Source organism: Hyla sarda, chromosome 5 (assembly GCF_029499605.1).
Source record: "Hyla sarda isolate aHylSar1 chromosome 5, aHylSar1.hap1, whole genome shotgun sequence".
In the NCBI taxonomy this organism is placed as follows: Eukaryota; Metazoa; Chordata; class Amphibia; order Anura; family Hylidae; genus Hyla; species Hyla sarda.
This window is the reverse complement of record NC_079193.1, coordinates 258,076,100-258,089,811: the sequence shown is the minus strand read 5'-3', so window position 1 is coordinate 258,089,811 and position 13,712 is coordinate 258,076,100. Positions and strand designations below refer to the sequence as shown.

Genomic DNA, 13,712 nt, shown 5'->3' with positions numbered 1-13,712 from the left:
CCTTTGAAAAATAAAAGAAGAAATCTGATTGGTTGCTATGGGAAAATAATTCCGCTTAGAAATTACTCTCGGAAATTCTGGTGCAGCAGAATCCTATTGCTGTCAATGAGAATCCACTGCACAGTATGGAATTTAGGAGGTGGAACTTCTGATTTTTCTCAATCTTTTGGAAAAAATCTACACTAAATACATTGCCGTCCATGGGGCCAACTGATTCAGTTGAGACTGGCGTCCCTCGGAATCTTCAGACAACATTTTTCTGGCCGGAGATTCCTCTGTATAAGCGAAGCCTAAGAGTGTCTTCATAATGACAGGTCTGTTCACAGTATGCAGTGGTTAGTATGAAAAAAAGTTATTCGAAGGACAAATCGTGAAACTAAAACGGTCATCAGGATTGTCTGGTCCTTATCCTAGAGCTACTGTGGCTTATAAAGTAAATGCTGGCTTTAATAGAAAACTGTCCAAATACAGTGCATCACAGCTTTCTGCGTATGGGGCTTCATAGCCACAGACCACGTAGGGTTACCAGTATAGCACAATGGAAGAAGGGAGCATGGTTAATCATATTTAATTTTACATCATGTAGAGGGCTATCTACAACTTGAGTCAAATCTGTTTTGGTGGCGCTAAGGGGATCTACATAATAATTTTTCAGGTTATGTAACAGCTTTGTTGGCGCACTTACCATCATTAATGTTTGTATATTATGTTAGGAGAATGAGATCCTCACAGAGCAAGAAGAGCTGGTAGCAATGGAGCAATTTCTGCGACGTCAAATTGCTACAGAGAAAGAAGAAATAGACCGTCTGCGGGCAGAAATCTCAGAGATACAAAGGTGGGATTGATGTTCAGTGTGTTCCGCTATAAACTCTTAATTAAATTGTTTATTAAAGAGGTATCTCAAGTCCAAACTTGACAAGATTATTAACTGAGTGGGTAATGCACGCGCCGACTCCAGACACTATATATAAGCACTGGTAGAAACAAGAAAAGTTACCGTATTTATCGGCGTATAACACGCACTTTTTAGGCTAAAATTTTTAGCCTAAAGTCTGTGTGCGTGTTATACGCCGATACACTCCCAGGAAAGGCAGGGGGAGAGAGGCCGTCGCTGCCCGCTTCTCTCCCCCTGCCTTTCCTGGGGTCTAGAGCCCTGCTGCCGGCCCTTCTCTCCCCCTGGTTATCGGGTTTTATTTTTCAGCACACTGAGCACGTTTGGACAACACTGAATACTCCTATAACCACTAAAAGATACAGGGAGTAAATGTATGTCCTGTGCTCGCTCTACAAAGCATGCTCAGGAAGCCCCAAAAGTTGCAACATTTTTTATTTCTTCCCACAAATATTTTATTTTGGTTTTTATTGTAGATTTTGTGATAAAATGTATTTTCTGACTGGTCACCCGGGTCACCTCATTCACTCCGGGTGTGACAGCCAATAGTAATATACAAAGCCATCTACAAAGTCAGCAAAATTAGATCAGTAGCCTTCAATAGTTCAGACTTTTTGTAATTTTTTTTTTTTTTATAATGATGATGCATTTTAAAGTTTTCTTGGAATAGTATTCGGATGATCTACTGTTGCCATGACACAGTACAGTGACCCCCCGACTTACGATGTCCCCGACATATGATCATTTCAACATACGATGGCCTCTCAGAGCCCATCGTATGTTGAAGGCAGCATCGACATGATGCTGCTGTGTGTCGGGGCCATCGTACAAACAGCTATCTGACAGCCCTGACAACTTCAGCTACTGACAGATAGTTGTTTAATGTGCCCCGGGTGCCCCGTTCGGCCTCCTGTTACTCATATGCTGTCCTGCTAACTCACGCAGGCTTCCACTGTGAGCTCTGTGTAAGCCCCGCCCCCCCAGTGGAGCCATAGCCAATAGCCTGCAGCATCTTGCTGCAGGCATCCAATGAGCTGCTGGCTGCCCTCCCCTTCCTTTCCTATAGAGCTGTAGTCGGCAGGATCGTAATGGAGGACATTCTGTCCCCCCTGAAGGTATTTAAAGAACTGTACAGTACTGTATGCGATGTCACACATCACATACAATACATATACACACTATACACCCCATACATCAATACTTCCCTATCAGTGTGCCTCCAGCTGTTGCAAAACTATAACTCCCAGCATGCCCAGACAGTCAATGGCTGTACATGCATGCTGGGAGTTGTAGTTATGCAACAGCTGGAGGCACCCTGGTTTGTTAAACACTCCCCATACATTCCACATACGATGGTCATCCCAGAACCAATTAGCAGTTTCCCATAGAGATATGTATTCAACATACAATGGTTCCAAGGCCCCAGAACCAATTACCATTTTTACATAGACATATGTACTCGACATATGATGGTTTCAACATATGATGGTTCTCCTGGAACCAATTAATATCATATGTTGAGGGACCACTGTACTCACCATTTCTTCTCTAGACAGTCATTCTTCTAGATGTCCCAAACAGTTTAAAGGGGGCTTCATCAGAGAGAATGGCTTTTCCCCTGTACAGGGATTGGACTGCAGAGGACTGGGGTAAAGTTATTTTCTCTTTTTGGGATATCTGGAAGAATGATAGTTCAGAGAACTAAAAACTAAAAGGTGAGTGCTAACACAAGTCCTGCATCATGCCAACAGTAAAGCATCCTGAGACCATTCATGCATGGACTGCTTTTCATCAGAGTGGTCTCACTCGCATGGTTGCCTGAAAAACATTGCCATGAATAAAGAATGGTATCCAAGCATCCTTCCAAAAAAAACTCTCCTAAACATCCAGTAGCACGTTGGTGATAAAAAAAAAATGCTTTCTCGTTCAGCTCCATTGGGGGACACAGAGACCATTGGGGGTATATGCTGCTGACACTAGACAACAAAAAGTCTGCCCCTCCCAGCAGGATATACCCCTCCTACAGACTCTGAGCTATCAGTTTTTAGCTTAGTGTCCGTAGGAGGCAGACACAATCTGGAGTTCTCCAGACCTTGTCTTATATTTTCTTATTTTTTAGTTTTAGGTATGTGTATATAGATTTTTTTTTTTCCGCCCTTTTATTACTATCTTTTTAGGTGGGGGCTCAGGAGCATAGCACTCACTGTTAACCCCTTCTTACCACCGGTCAGCACCTGGGGTTGTACCTTTGGGTCCTAGTCTCCCTACCTATCCTGCTCATCTCGCTGTTTCAGACTGGCATTATGCAGGTGTATAATAGCTGGCTGAAGACTACAGTAGGTACGTTTTCCCGGGACAGGGTAAGTATTTTTTCTCCCCTCCCCCCCCCCCTTTTTTTTTTTTTTTTCTAGGAGTCTATCTGTAATTCAGGGGTTTCAACCTCTGTAGTCCCCCTGTTTTGGGCCTACTCCTTTTTATTCATTCTGGGGACAGTTCCTGCTCGGCCATCCTGAAGTCAGGGGAAAGAAGCAGTGGTGCAGAGGGGCAAATTTACTGTATTTCAGCATTCCCGGGGGCCAACTTTATTCACTGGGGCAATATTTAGAGCCCCGCAGTGCGTGCAGGGACTGCTTTTTTACTTTCGCTTTGGACACCTCCTGGCCCCTTTCACCTCGTCCTATGGCTGCAGGGGTTAATTCTGGCCCATGAGGGCTAGGCTGGATACGGCTCTGCCCCACCCCACCTTTCTCCTTAGATTTTGCTCTCCCCTCTTTCTCTCGCTCTCTCTCTCTCTCTCTCTCTCTCGCACGATTGCTGTCTCAACACTACAGCCTGCTTCTCCTCTCCATCTGAGGGACACAGACACCGGGTGAGACTACTCCATTATCTTTTTGCTTGCACCTATGTCCAAACCCAGATCCGACCGGCAGACAAAAGGATTGAGAATCTGGCCAAGTTAGCCTTTGAAGTGGCGGGTCATCCTTGCTTCCTGCCTTTGCTTCTGTCTGGGCTTCCCAGCTCTGCCAGGGCATTTTGTCTGGGGCCCCTTCGGATGATTTGGTGGAGCTTGCACTTCAACTCTCCAATGCTGGAGACTATTTGTGCTCTGCTTCTCTGCAGTCTGCCTATTGTACGGCTTTTAATCAACCAAACCCACAGGCCTTAGCCCAGGGTGCAAAGCCCCTATTAAATCCCACCCCTAAAACTTCACTTTTATTGATATTAATATAAAATAATATATAGTTGGAGATTTGTAACTTAAAATCAGATGCTGATGTTGGTGATAATATATATCAATTATAGCCAGCAGGCTTATATTGTCTTCAGTGGATCTGCAGTGCCACTTTGACACCAACATCAGGACTTTAGTTAAAAGCTATATTGGCGTGCCCCCTCTACATGTTTCGTTGCCTTAGCAACGTCATCAGGAGGAAATTGGACTGCGGGGTGTGTCTGTGATCCTCTACCTGGACAAACTCCTGGTCAAGACTCCAACCAGGGACTAGAATCAGGAGAATCTCCTTCTCACTCTTCAGGCCTTGTCCCGTTTCGGCTGGTTGGTCAATCAAGTCCAGTCTGATTCCCACCCAGTCTCTGATCTTCTTGGGACTCCAGTTCGACACGGCGACTGCTTGGATTCGACTCCCGCCGGACAAGTGCCGCGCTCTGTCATCAAGCGTTCATCTTCTCAGTTGTCCTGTTCCAGTTTCCACTCGTTCCTGCATGGAAGTCCTAAGTTGGATGGTGGCGGCCATTCAATTCGCCCAGTTTTATTGTCGACCTCTTCAACTTTCTCTTCTGCCCCGGCTGGACAAGTCTCCGCTATCCCTCGATTGCAGGATTATTCTTTCTCCCCCCCAGGACTCGTCATTCCTTCCTGTGGTGGCTTCGGTGTCCTCTTCTTCAACTAGGGCAATCTTTCCTGCCCCTCCACTGGCACCGACCCTCACATCCATACCTTTCTGCAGGGTGTTGCTGATACGGCTCCGCCGTACAGATCCCCTATTCCCCAGTAAGATCTGAATCTGGTTCAGTGCCTTGCCGGGTACTCCCTTCAAACCTCTCCGGGACATTTCTCTTTGTATCCTTTCCTGGACGGTGGTCTTCCTCATTGCGGTCACTTCCATTAGGAGAGTTTTGGAGCTGGCGGCTCTCCTGCCGTTCCCCCTACCTGGTTTTGCACCAGGGCAAAGTATCTTTTTTTGCCTTAGGTGGTCTCCGCCTTTCACCTAAATGAGGGTATCATCCTCCTGTCCTTTTGCCCAGGTCCGTCCTATCCCAGGGAATGGTTGCTTCATGGTCTCGATGTAGTACAGCCGGTTGCATTTGCCTCTCGGTCATTTCTTCCTTTCGTCAGTGTGACTGTTTCTTTGTGCTTACGGAGGGTCTTCGTAAGAGATTTCCTGCTTCTAAGACGACCATTTTGCGGTGGATCAGTTCTGCCATCTCGAAAGCTTACTGCTGCAAAGGGAAGACTCCTTCTTTCCGGGTCTCAGCTCATTCCACTCGTTCCTTCTGGGCCTCCTGGGCTCTCCGCAACAGGGCTTTCGGCCTTACAAGTCTGTAGGGCAGCCACCTGGTCGTCCTTGCACCCTTTCACAAAAATTACCAGGTGCATCCTTTTGTGTCCGCTGATGCTAGTTTGGGTTGCAAGGTGTTGCAGTTGGCTGTTCCTTGGGTTCTCTCCCACCCCAGGGACTGCTTTGGTACGTCCAACGGTCTCTTGGGTCCCCCAATGGAGCCGAACAAGAAAAGTAGATTTTTATGCTTACCGCAAAATCTCTTTCTCGGAGGATCCATTGGGGGGACACAGCATCCACCCATTTGTTCTGGTGTTCTTGGTTTGGTTGCCTGTTCAGTTGCTGTATTTTCTTTCCCTGTCTGTTCCCTCCTACTGCTTTAAATAGCTCAGAGTTTGTAGGCGGGGTATATCCTGCTCGGGGGGGGGGAGGGGGGGGGGGGCGACTTTCTTTTTGTTGCCTAGTGTCAACCTCCTAGTGGCAGCAGCAGCATAATACCCCCACGGTCTCTGTGTCTCCCAATGGATTCTGAGAAAGAGATTTTACGGTAAGCATAAAAACCTTTTTTTCCATTATGAGGGAGCACAGTATCATAAGGCAAAAGTGATAATTAGGTGGCTCAGTGAATAAAACATTAACATTTTGGGCCAATGTCTAGAAACTCCCCAGATCCCAATTTCATTTAGAATCTCTGGTCAATCCTCCAAAAAAATGGGTGGACCAAAAAAACAAAACAAATTGTGATAAACTCCAAGCACTGGCAAGACTAGAATGGGTTGTCATCAGTCAGATTTGACCCAGATGGTGATATATCCAGCATGCCAGGGATGAATTGCAGAAGTTTTAATATTTACAGTGTTGACCATTCTTTTTTTGAGTCTTTGCATTAATGTATTTGTCAAATGTTTAAAAACTTGTGAAATACTTCTGTAGCAACATCTGACTAAAAGATCTAAAAACACTGAAGCAGAAAACTGTGAAAATCAAAGGCACATAAACATAGAAAAGTTGACTGTTTGATTTACTAAATGTTTCTAGTATAGACTACCTGTTTCCAATGCGCATATGTTATTTCATTGTAGTCGCCAGCAGCATGGTCGAAGTGAAACTGAGGAATATTCATCAGAGAGTGAGAGCGAAAGTGAAGATGAGGAAGAGTTACAGATTATTCTGGAGGATCTTCAGCGGCAGAATGAAGAGCTGGAGGTGAGTCATTGCTCGCAGTGAAGCGGGATAAACGCTATCACATTCCATATATGTTTTTACTGAAAATAAGTTGGACCTCTGCAAAGCTACTTTTCCTTCTAGTTGTCTCTTATAAGGAACCTTTCATGCTGAATAAACTACAATAAACCACCAGTCTTGATCAATATTGCTCTTCCTATACCCAAACAGAGAGTGATAAACCAAACAAGGCTGGTGGGGTGGAGAGAAGCCATCACCAGCCACCCTGATTATTCATGGTTTGTAAAAGTGATGACAGGTTCTCAATCTGAAACATAGCATATAGTACGGAGCACTCACCCGGTCACTTCTTCAATGGCAGCATTCCGAATTATATCATCTTCAGATAGGAGCAGGGAGACGGTAGATGGAATGGGGGGAGTTCAGATGCCACCAAGCGGCGTGATAGTCTGTGGCCTGGCATCACCACATCTATCGCCTCCCCGCTTCTATCTGAAGATGATATTGTTAGGATGCTGCCATTGAAGAAGTGACCGGGTGAGTGCTCTGTACTATATTCTATGTTGCAGATTACATAGTTACATAGTTACATAGTTACATAGTTAGTACGGTCGAAAAAAGACATATGTCCATCAAGTTCAACCAGGGAATTAAGGGGTAGGGGTGTGGCGCGATATTGGGGAAGGGATGAGATTTTATATTTCTTCATAAGCATTAATCTTATTTTGTTCCAGGAATGTATCTAATCCTGTTTTAAAGCTGTTAGTTGTTCCTGCTGTGACCAGTTCCTGAGGTAGACCGTTCCATAAATTCACAGTCCTCACGGTAAAGAAGGCGTGTCGCCCCTTGAGACTAAACTTTTTTTTCTCCAGACGGAGGGAGTGCCCCCTCGTCCTTTGGGGGGGTTTAACCTGGAACAGTTTTTCTCCATATTTTTTGTATGGGCCATTAATATACTTATATACGTTTATCATATCCCCCCTTAAACGTCTCTTCTCAAGACTAAACAATTGTAACTCCTTTAATCGCTCCTCATAGCTAAGATGTTCCATGCCCCATATTAGTTTAGTCGCGCGTCTCTGCACCCTTTCCAACTCCGCAGTGTCCCTTTTATGGACAGGTGACCAAAACTGAACAGCATATTCCAGGTGAGGCCGTACCAATGCTTTATAAAGGGGGAGTATTATGTCCCTGTCCCTTGAGTCCATGCCTCTTTTGATACATGACAATATCCTGCCGGCTTTGGAAGCAGCAGCCTGACATTGCATGCTATTCTGTAGTCTGTGATCTACAAGTACACCCAGATCCTTCTCTACCAGTGACTCTGCCAGTTTAATCCCCCCTAAGACATACGATGCATGCAGGTTATTAGTACCCAGATGCATAACTTTACATTTATCCACATTGAACCTCATTTGCCAAGTGGATGCCCAGACACTTAGTCTATCCAAGTCATCTTGTAACTTATGCACATCCTCTATAGACTGTACCGTGCTACAAAGCTTGGTGTCATCTGCAAAGATAGAAACAGAGCTGTTAATACCATCCTCTATATCATTAATAAATAAATTAAACAACAGCGGTCCCAGTACTGAACCTTGGGGTACACCACTAATAACCGGGGACCAATCAGAGTACGAATCATTGACCACCACTCTCTGGGTACGATCCATGAGCCAGTGTTCAATCCAGTTACAAACTAAAATAAGATTGATGTTATGATTTTTCTTTTACACGAATACCTTCCAATCCCGGGGTTCCAGTATGTCTGATGTTACCTAGGTTAACTGTTTTTGCAGGAATCTGTGTCATTGCCAGTTTTATTCTTGATGAAGTGAGATTCTCTTTAATATCACTGTCTTGCTCACTCTTCTTTGTGTTCGTCTGTCTTGTTTGGAGATCCATGTTTTTTGTGTTCGATGTTCTCATGGTGTTTCGTAGTATGACCTTTTGTGATTTATTCCACTTTTGAAACTGTCAGATTAATTGCACTTTTTTTTGTTAGATTAAGAACAACCATTTGAACCAAGCCATTCATGAGGAGAGAGAAGCAATCATTGAGCTGCGTGTGCAGCTCAGGCTGTTACAGATACAGCGCATAAAATCCGAGCAGCTGCAAGATGAAGAGGAGCCAGGGAAAGTGGGCAGCAGATCCCAGCTGCAGAGAGATGCCACCTCTGAGACAAAGACCAAGGAGCAAGTGAGACCCTCGCCAATAAAAGACTGGAAGGAAACAGTGATTTGAGAAAAAGTGAATCCCATGTAAAGTGCTCATTAACCCTTACAAGCCAATGCTATGGTTTTTATTTGACACAGGCACTCCTTCATGTTCCAGTCTGTTCTTTGGGTTCTGGCTTTTCTGGGGTTACTTATATAAAAAAAACAATGCTTTTGTACACAGATTAATGGTGAGAAAAGAATGTTGTTTTTTTTGAATGACTGGACTCATGGCAAGTGTACCAGAAATGTGGCTAGGAATTTTTTAACACTTATTTTTAGGTGATTTTATGATGCAGATGTTACCAGGCACACCAATCTATATTATTTATTCATGAGTTACCTTGGCATCAGAGCAGCTTTAACATTATAAGGTTTTTTTTCTTTGTATTTACATAAGCCAGGGATTTTGCAGCTGTGAATGCACCTGTTTGAGACTACTACAAATAAAACTTTTATTATATTGGTGTACATGGTTCTCTATGATCTGATCAGCTCTTTGGTGTTGCTGGCTTGCTGCTGTTATTGCTTTCGCTTACTACAAGTGAACTGTGACTATAGGTCATGCAGCAGTGCAGCATTCATTTTGCAGGATGACTGTCATCAGGCCTGTGTTTTCTGGAAACCTTAACCACGTATCTGTATTCTCTGTTAGCAGGCTAGGGCATCTTAAGCGGATAATGTGGTGGTGGCTCCTCTAATAATGCTTCTTAAATCCTAATCTACCCCTCTGCAGTGTTGTAACTCAAAGCCACTGCAAAGGGGCAGCTCTGTTTTCACCGAGCAGTAAAGGAACACCTCCAGTGCACCGTTTGACTTTATTTGTGTATCGATAAAACTGGGTGCATCGGAGCGAGGTGTTAAAGATACTATAATGCTTAGGGTAACTGCCCATTATAGCCAATATTAGCAGATTAGGAAGCCCTAACCTACTGCTAGATTTCCTTTATAGAGCATATGGAGTAGTCAGTCTAGCTTTCCATACATTGATAATATCGCCTAAGACAAGGAATTGCACAATGTGATTGTTGGAGTTCTGTACTAAAGGCCAGCTATAACCTTCTGATTTCCTTACTGTTGCAGTAATGTACATATAGCACACTACTTCTGTGTGTGGATTTATTATAATGTGACGTCTTTATAAATTCTATTTATTTGCTATTCTTTGGATATGACACAAGAAATACATACACAGAAAGTTATTTATGCTACTATGGTCAACCCAGAGTAAGCAAAATAGGGGAGATTCATCAAAACCTGTGTAGAGAGAGAGAGCAGTGCAGTTGCCCATAGCAACCTACCAGATTGCCTTTTATAATTCAAAGGCCTTTTTAAAAATGAATCTGGTTGCTACAGGCAACTTCACCACTCCTCTTCTACACTGGTTTTGATCTCCCCCAGTATGTACATATCTGCTGCAGTTTAGGGGTGAGGAGTAGAGATGAGCGAATTTACAGTAAATTCGATTTGTCACAAACTTCCCGGCTCGGCAGTTGATGCCTTATCCTGCATAAATTAGTTCAGCTTTCAGCTGCTCCGGTGGGCTGGAAAAGGTGGATACAGTCCTAGGAGACTTTTTCCTAGGACTGTATCCACCTTTTCCAGCCCACAGGAACAGCTGAAAGTGAGGGAAACAGCTTGTGTCGTCTTTCTTCCGCTGAAAACAGTGACGTCTGACAGATCCCATGAACTATAATGGGGTCCACTGGGACCCGTTGCGCCGCGCCAAAGTGACAACCATCAAACAAAACATTAAAAAAAGTTTGATGCTTGTTCTTGACGGGGCGCAATGTGAAAGAAGCCTAATACGGCTGTTACAGATGCAAAATTAGGTGGCGGAAACGTCTTTTCAAACATGTTTTTGGGCTATAGATTTTCCTGTAACGCAAAATTTTAATACAAAGGGACAGAGTTTTAAAAGGGGAAAAAATGCTAATGATTTCTGAAGTTTTAAAAATGAACCTTCGAAAACGGTGTGGAAACATTAGCCCTATTGTCCCTTATTTTTACAATGCATGTTGCAACAATATCATAAAAATGTCTGCTCTTGCCAGCTCCACTGAGGAGCATCAGTAGTGATTATGGGAGAAAAAAAAATTGGTCTTTGCATTAGTTTGTAAAGTTTAAGGAAGTTTTGAGGGGAATCTCAGATTTGAACCAGTAAACTATTGATATCTACTGGCACATTTACTCTGATTGCTTACCTCCTACCCCTTAGAACGTAATGAATTTTACCAGTCAGCCCTTCACTTACCTTTTTGTGCCTTTTATGCTTTGTTTGAAAGCTACTTGCTGGTTATCTGCTCATAACAAACTTTGTTACCTGTACTTTGGAAATGTTAGGCTATTCAATTTTTTGTGAGAAAGTATCTCTCTAGTGAAGTCAGAAAGCTGAATTGTTGTTCTTGTGCTGTATTCCTTCATGGCAATCTGTCTTAATTCTACAGATGTGACAAATGTCTCAGCCCCGCTTGCAGTCCTCCTTAAACCCGGAGTGATGTACTGGCATCATATACTTGAGATTAAGGCAGCTGATATTTGCCATAAAATTGCTGTAGGGTTGGGTCTCTTCTGTGACATTGCTATTTGGGCTCAAACTACTTTAAAGCCTGTGAATGGGTCTTCCCCTTTTTTGTATTACAGGTTTAAGCCACATATGCTAGTTTACTGGTGATATATCGTGGATCACACACGTTTAAATGAATTGCCTCATGTCTTCATGCAAAGGTGATCCTGGAAGCCAACACAATGAGGGAGATTCATCAAAACCTGTGCAAAGGAAAAGTTGCCCATAACAACCAATCAGATCGCTTCTTTCATTTTTAACTAAGCCTCTGCAAAATGAAAGCAGCAAGCTGATTGGTTGCTATGGGCAACTTTTCCTCTGAACAGATTTGGATAAATCTTCCCCATAATGAATAAGTGATGAGCATGAAACACTACGTTAATTGTGTACATATTTTATATGAATTTGGAGCTAAAGGACATTTGCTTAATACTGTCCTTAAGTGACCTGGCCATGTTCAATGCTTGACTCTGTCTTCTTGTGGCTGGCACCAGAGCTGTGAAATGGTATTATATATTCATTGAGCATGTTTATGCCAGAATCCCAGCAATACTTATGGGCTGGATAACCAGTGAAAGCACATTCCAGTCCTATCTTGGAGCTACAGGGTTGCTTGATGCTTAGGTGTATACTATATGGATTTGTAGTCTATGGTACTCAACGGGTACCATTGTTGAGTGAAAAGTGCCCGCAGAGTGATCCTGCGTGTAAAATAACAAATTACCTTGTTCCTCTCATGGCTGGTGGATGACCATTTCCTATCCCCAAAGTAAATGGTGAATTGAGCCCCACTGCTAATCATATAACTGGATGAACACCCCTACAAATTCTACATGTATGTGCACAGGTACAGTGCAGATTTGCTCTTTTCTCATACTCCTATTGTTTAAAAGAACTAAATTAAGTGTTACTATTTCCTTCTGTCTGTTACAAATACATTTTGTATTTACTGATGTTGGTCCCTTTTTAAAGCATAAAGTTTCAATTAACATTGTCAAACCAGTATTTTTATTTCTCCCAACTTTATGTAAGTCTTCGTTAATGTTTCTTATCCAGGCATCATGCAACAGAGCAAATAAAGAATCAATTTTAAAACTGCATACTGTGTATCACTTTAGATAAATGAATGGACGTTCCTTGACAAGTTATGAGCATCATGTTTTGGTTAAAAAAAAAAAAAAAAAAAAATTGCAGATGGTAAGAATAATTAAAAAATGTTCACTTAAACAATGACAAGTCATTAATATCAAATAAGTGAGGATAGTACTCTTGGCATCACCTTTAGTCAGCTTTTTGAAGTGGCCATGGCCCTCGAGCATCATTGTTAAAGGGGAAACCTGGGAAGCAGGAAAAGTATTACAGCACCATCATGTAACAATTTGTCACTGCATGTGGGCATTGTCTCTCCTGCTAACAATGATCACAATAGGAGTAACCACCTTCCTGTTTCTTCAGGTACACTTCAGCTGTAGAAGTACATCCATGGCATACAATATATATATATATATATATGGTAGTTTTTTTTTTTTTCCCCCCTTCCCTTTTGCCCATGACAGCACCCATGGAGTCTCCTCATCCTCAGGACAGGAAGTAGAATTTGCATATAAGGATGGATCCTGCCCCCTTATTCCCAGTTCTGTTTCATGTCCTGAATAAGAATGGGACTGTGAATTCCAATGAGGAGATGCTATAAGGATGGCGAACTGTGGGGACCCCAGTCATTATTTGGACTTATGGGGTACCTTGGCAGCGTAAGTCCTCTTCAGTTAGCAGGTGAGTCCTCTCCCTTGCCTGTGTAAGATACACTTCTCCCGGCCCCCTCTGTTTCCCCAGTTGTATTCCGTGATGGGAAGTGCAATACGCCAAAGGTCCTCTGCCCAGTTCAGAGACCTCTCCAGGATTCAGAACTAAGGGAGCCTATGTCCTGCGCCGATCATGTGGAGCTTCCCCAGTGGTGGAGACAGTAAGTTATGGTGGGGAAAGCTGGTATTTTTTATTTTTTCCCCGTATGGTTTTTTATACCTGGTCCTGTCCTTATAAAGGATGTACCCAAGAAGCCTAAGTAAGAATGCAGGGAATGGGTGTTGTGCAGGGAAAAAAAATTGAATATATATATATTTTTTTTTTTTTCAGACCCCTTGTGAGACCATATGCTGGTGCAGTTGGCCCTGGATTCTTCCTAGTGCAAGACAATGCTAGACCTCATGTGGCTGGAGAGTGTCAGCAGTTCCTGCAAGAGGAAGGCATTGAGGCTATGGACTGGCCCACTCGTTCCTCAGACCTGAATACGCTTCAGCACGTCTCACTCCATCCAATCAACACGGTAGTTGCA

General features: G+C 43.3%; 1 protein-coding gene across 3 annotated transcripts in view; it reads left to right on the top strand.

The window, feature by feature from the left end:
* Positions 1-9,281, top strand: part of RALBP1 (ralA binding protein 1) — a 48,257-nt gene extending 38,976 nt beyond the window's left edge. For all 3 annotated transcript variants that reach the window (XM_056521572.1, XM_056521574.1, XM_056521573.1), the window contains exons 8-10: positions 714-835; positions 6,495-6,618; positions 8,603-9,281. In XM_056521572.1, coding sequence (XP_056377547.1) covers positions 714-835; positions 6,495-6,618; positions 8,603-8,842 — 486 coding nt within the window. In that variant the 3' untranslated portion in view covers positions 8,843-9,281. The remainder of the gene's footprint in view (positions 1-713; positions 836-6,494; positions 6,619-8,602) is intronic.
* Positions 9,282-13,712: the final 4,431 nt, after the last annotated feature.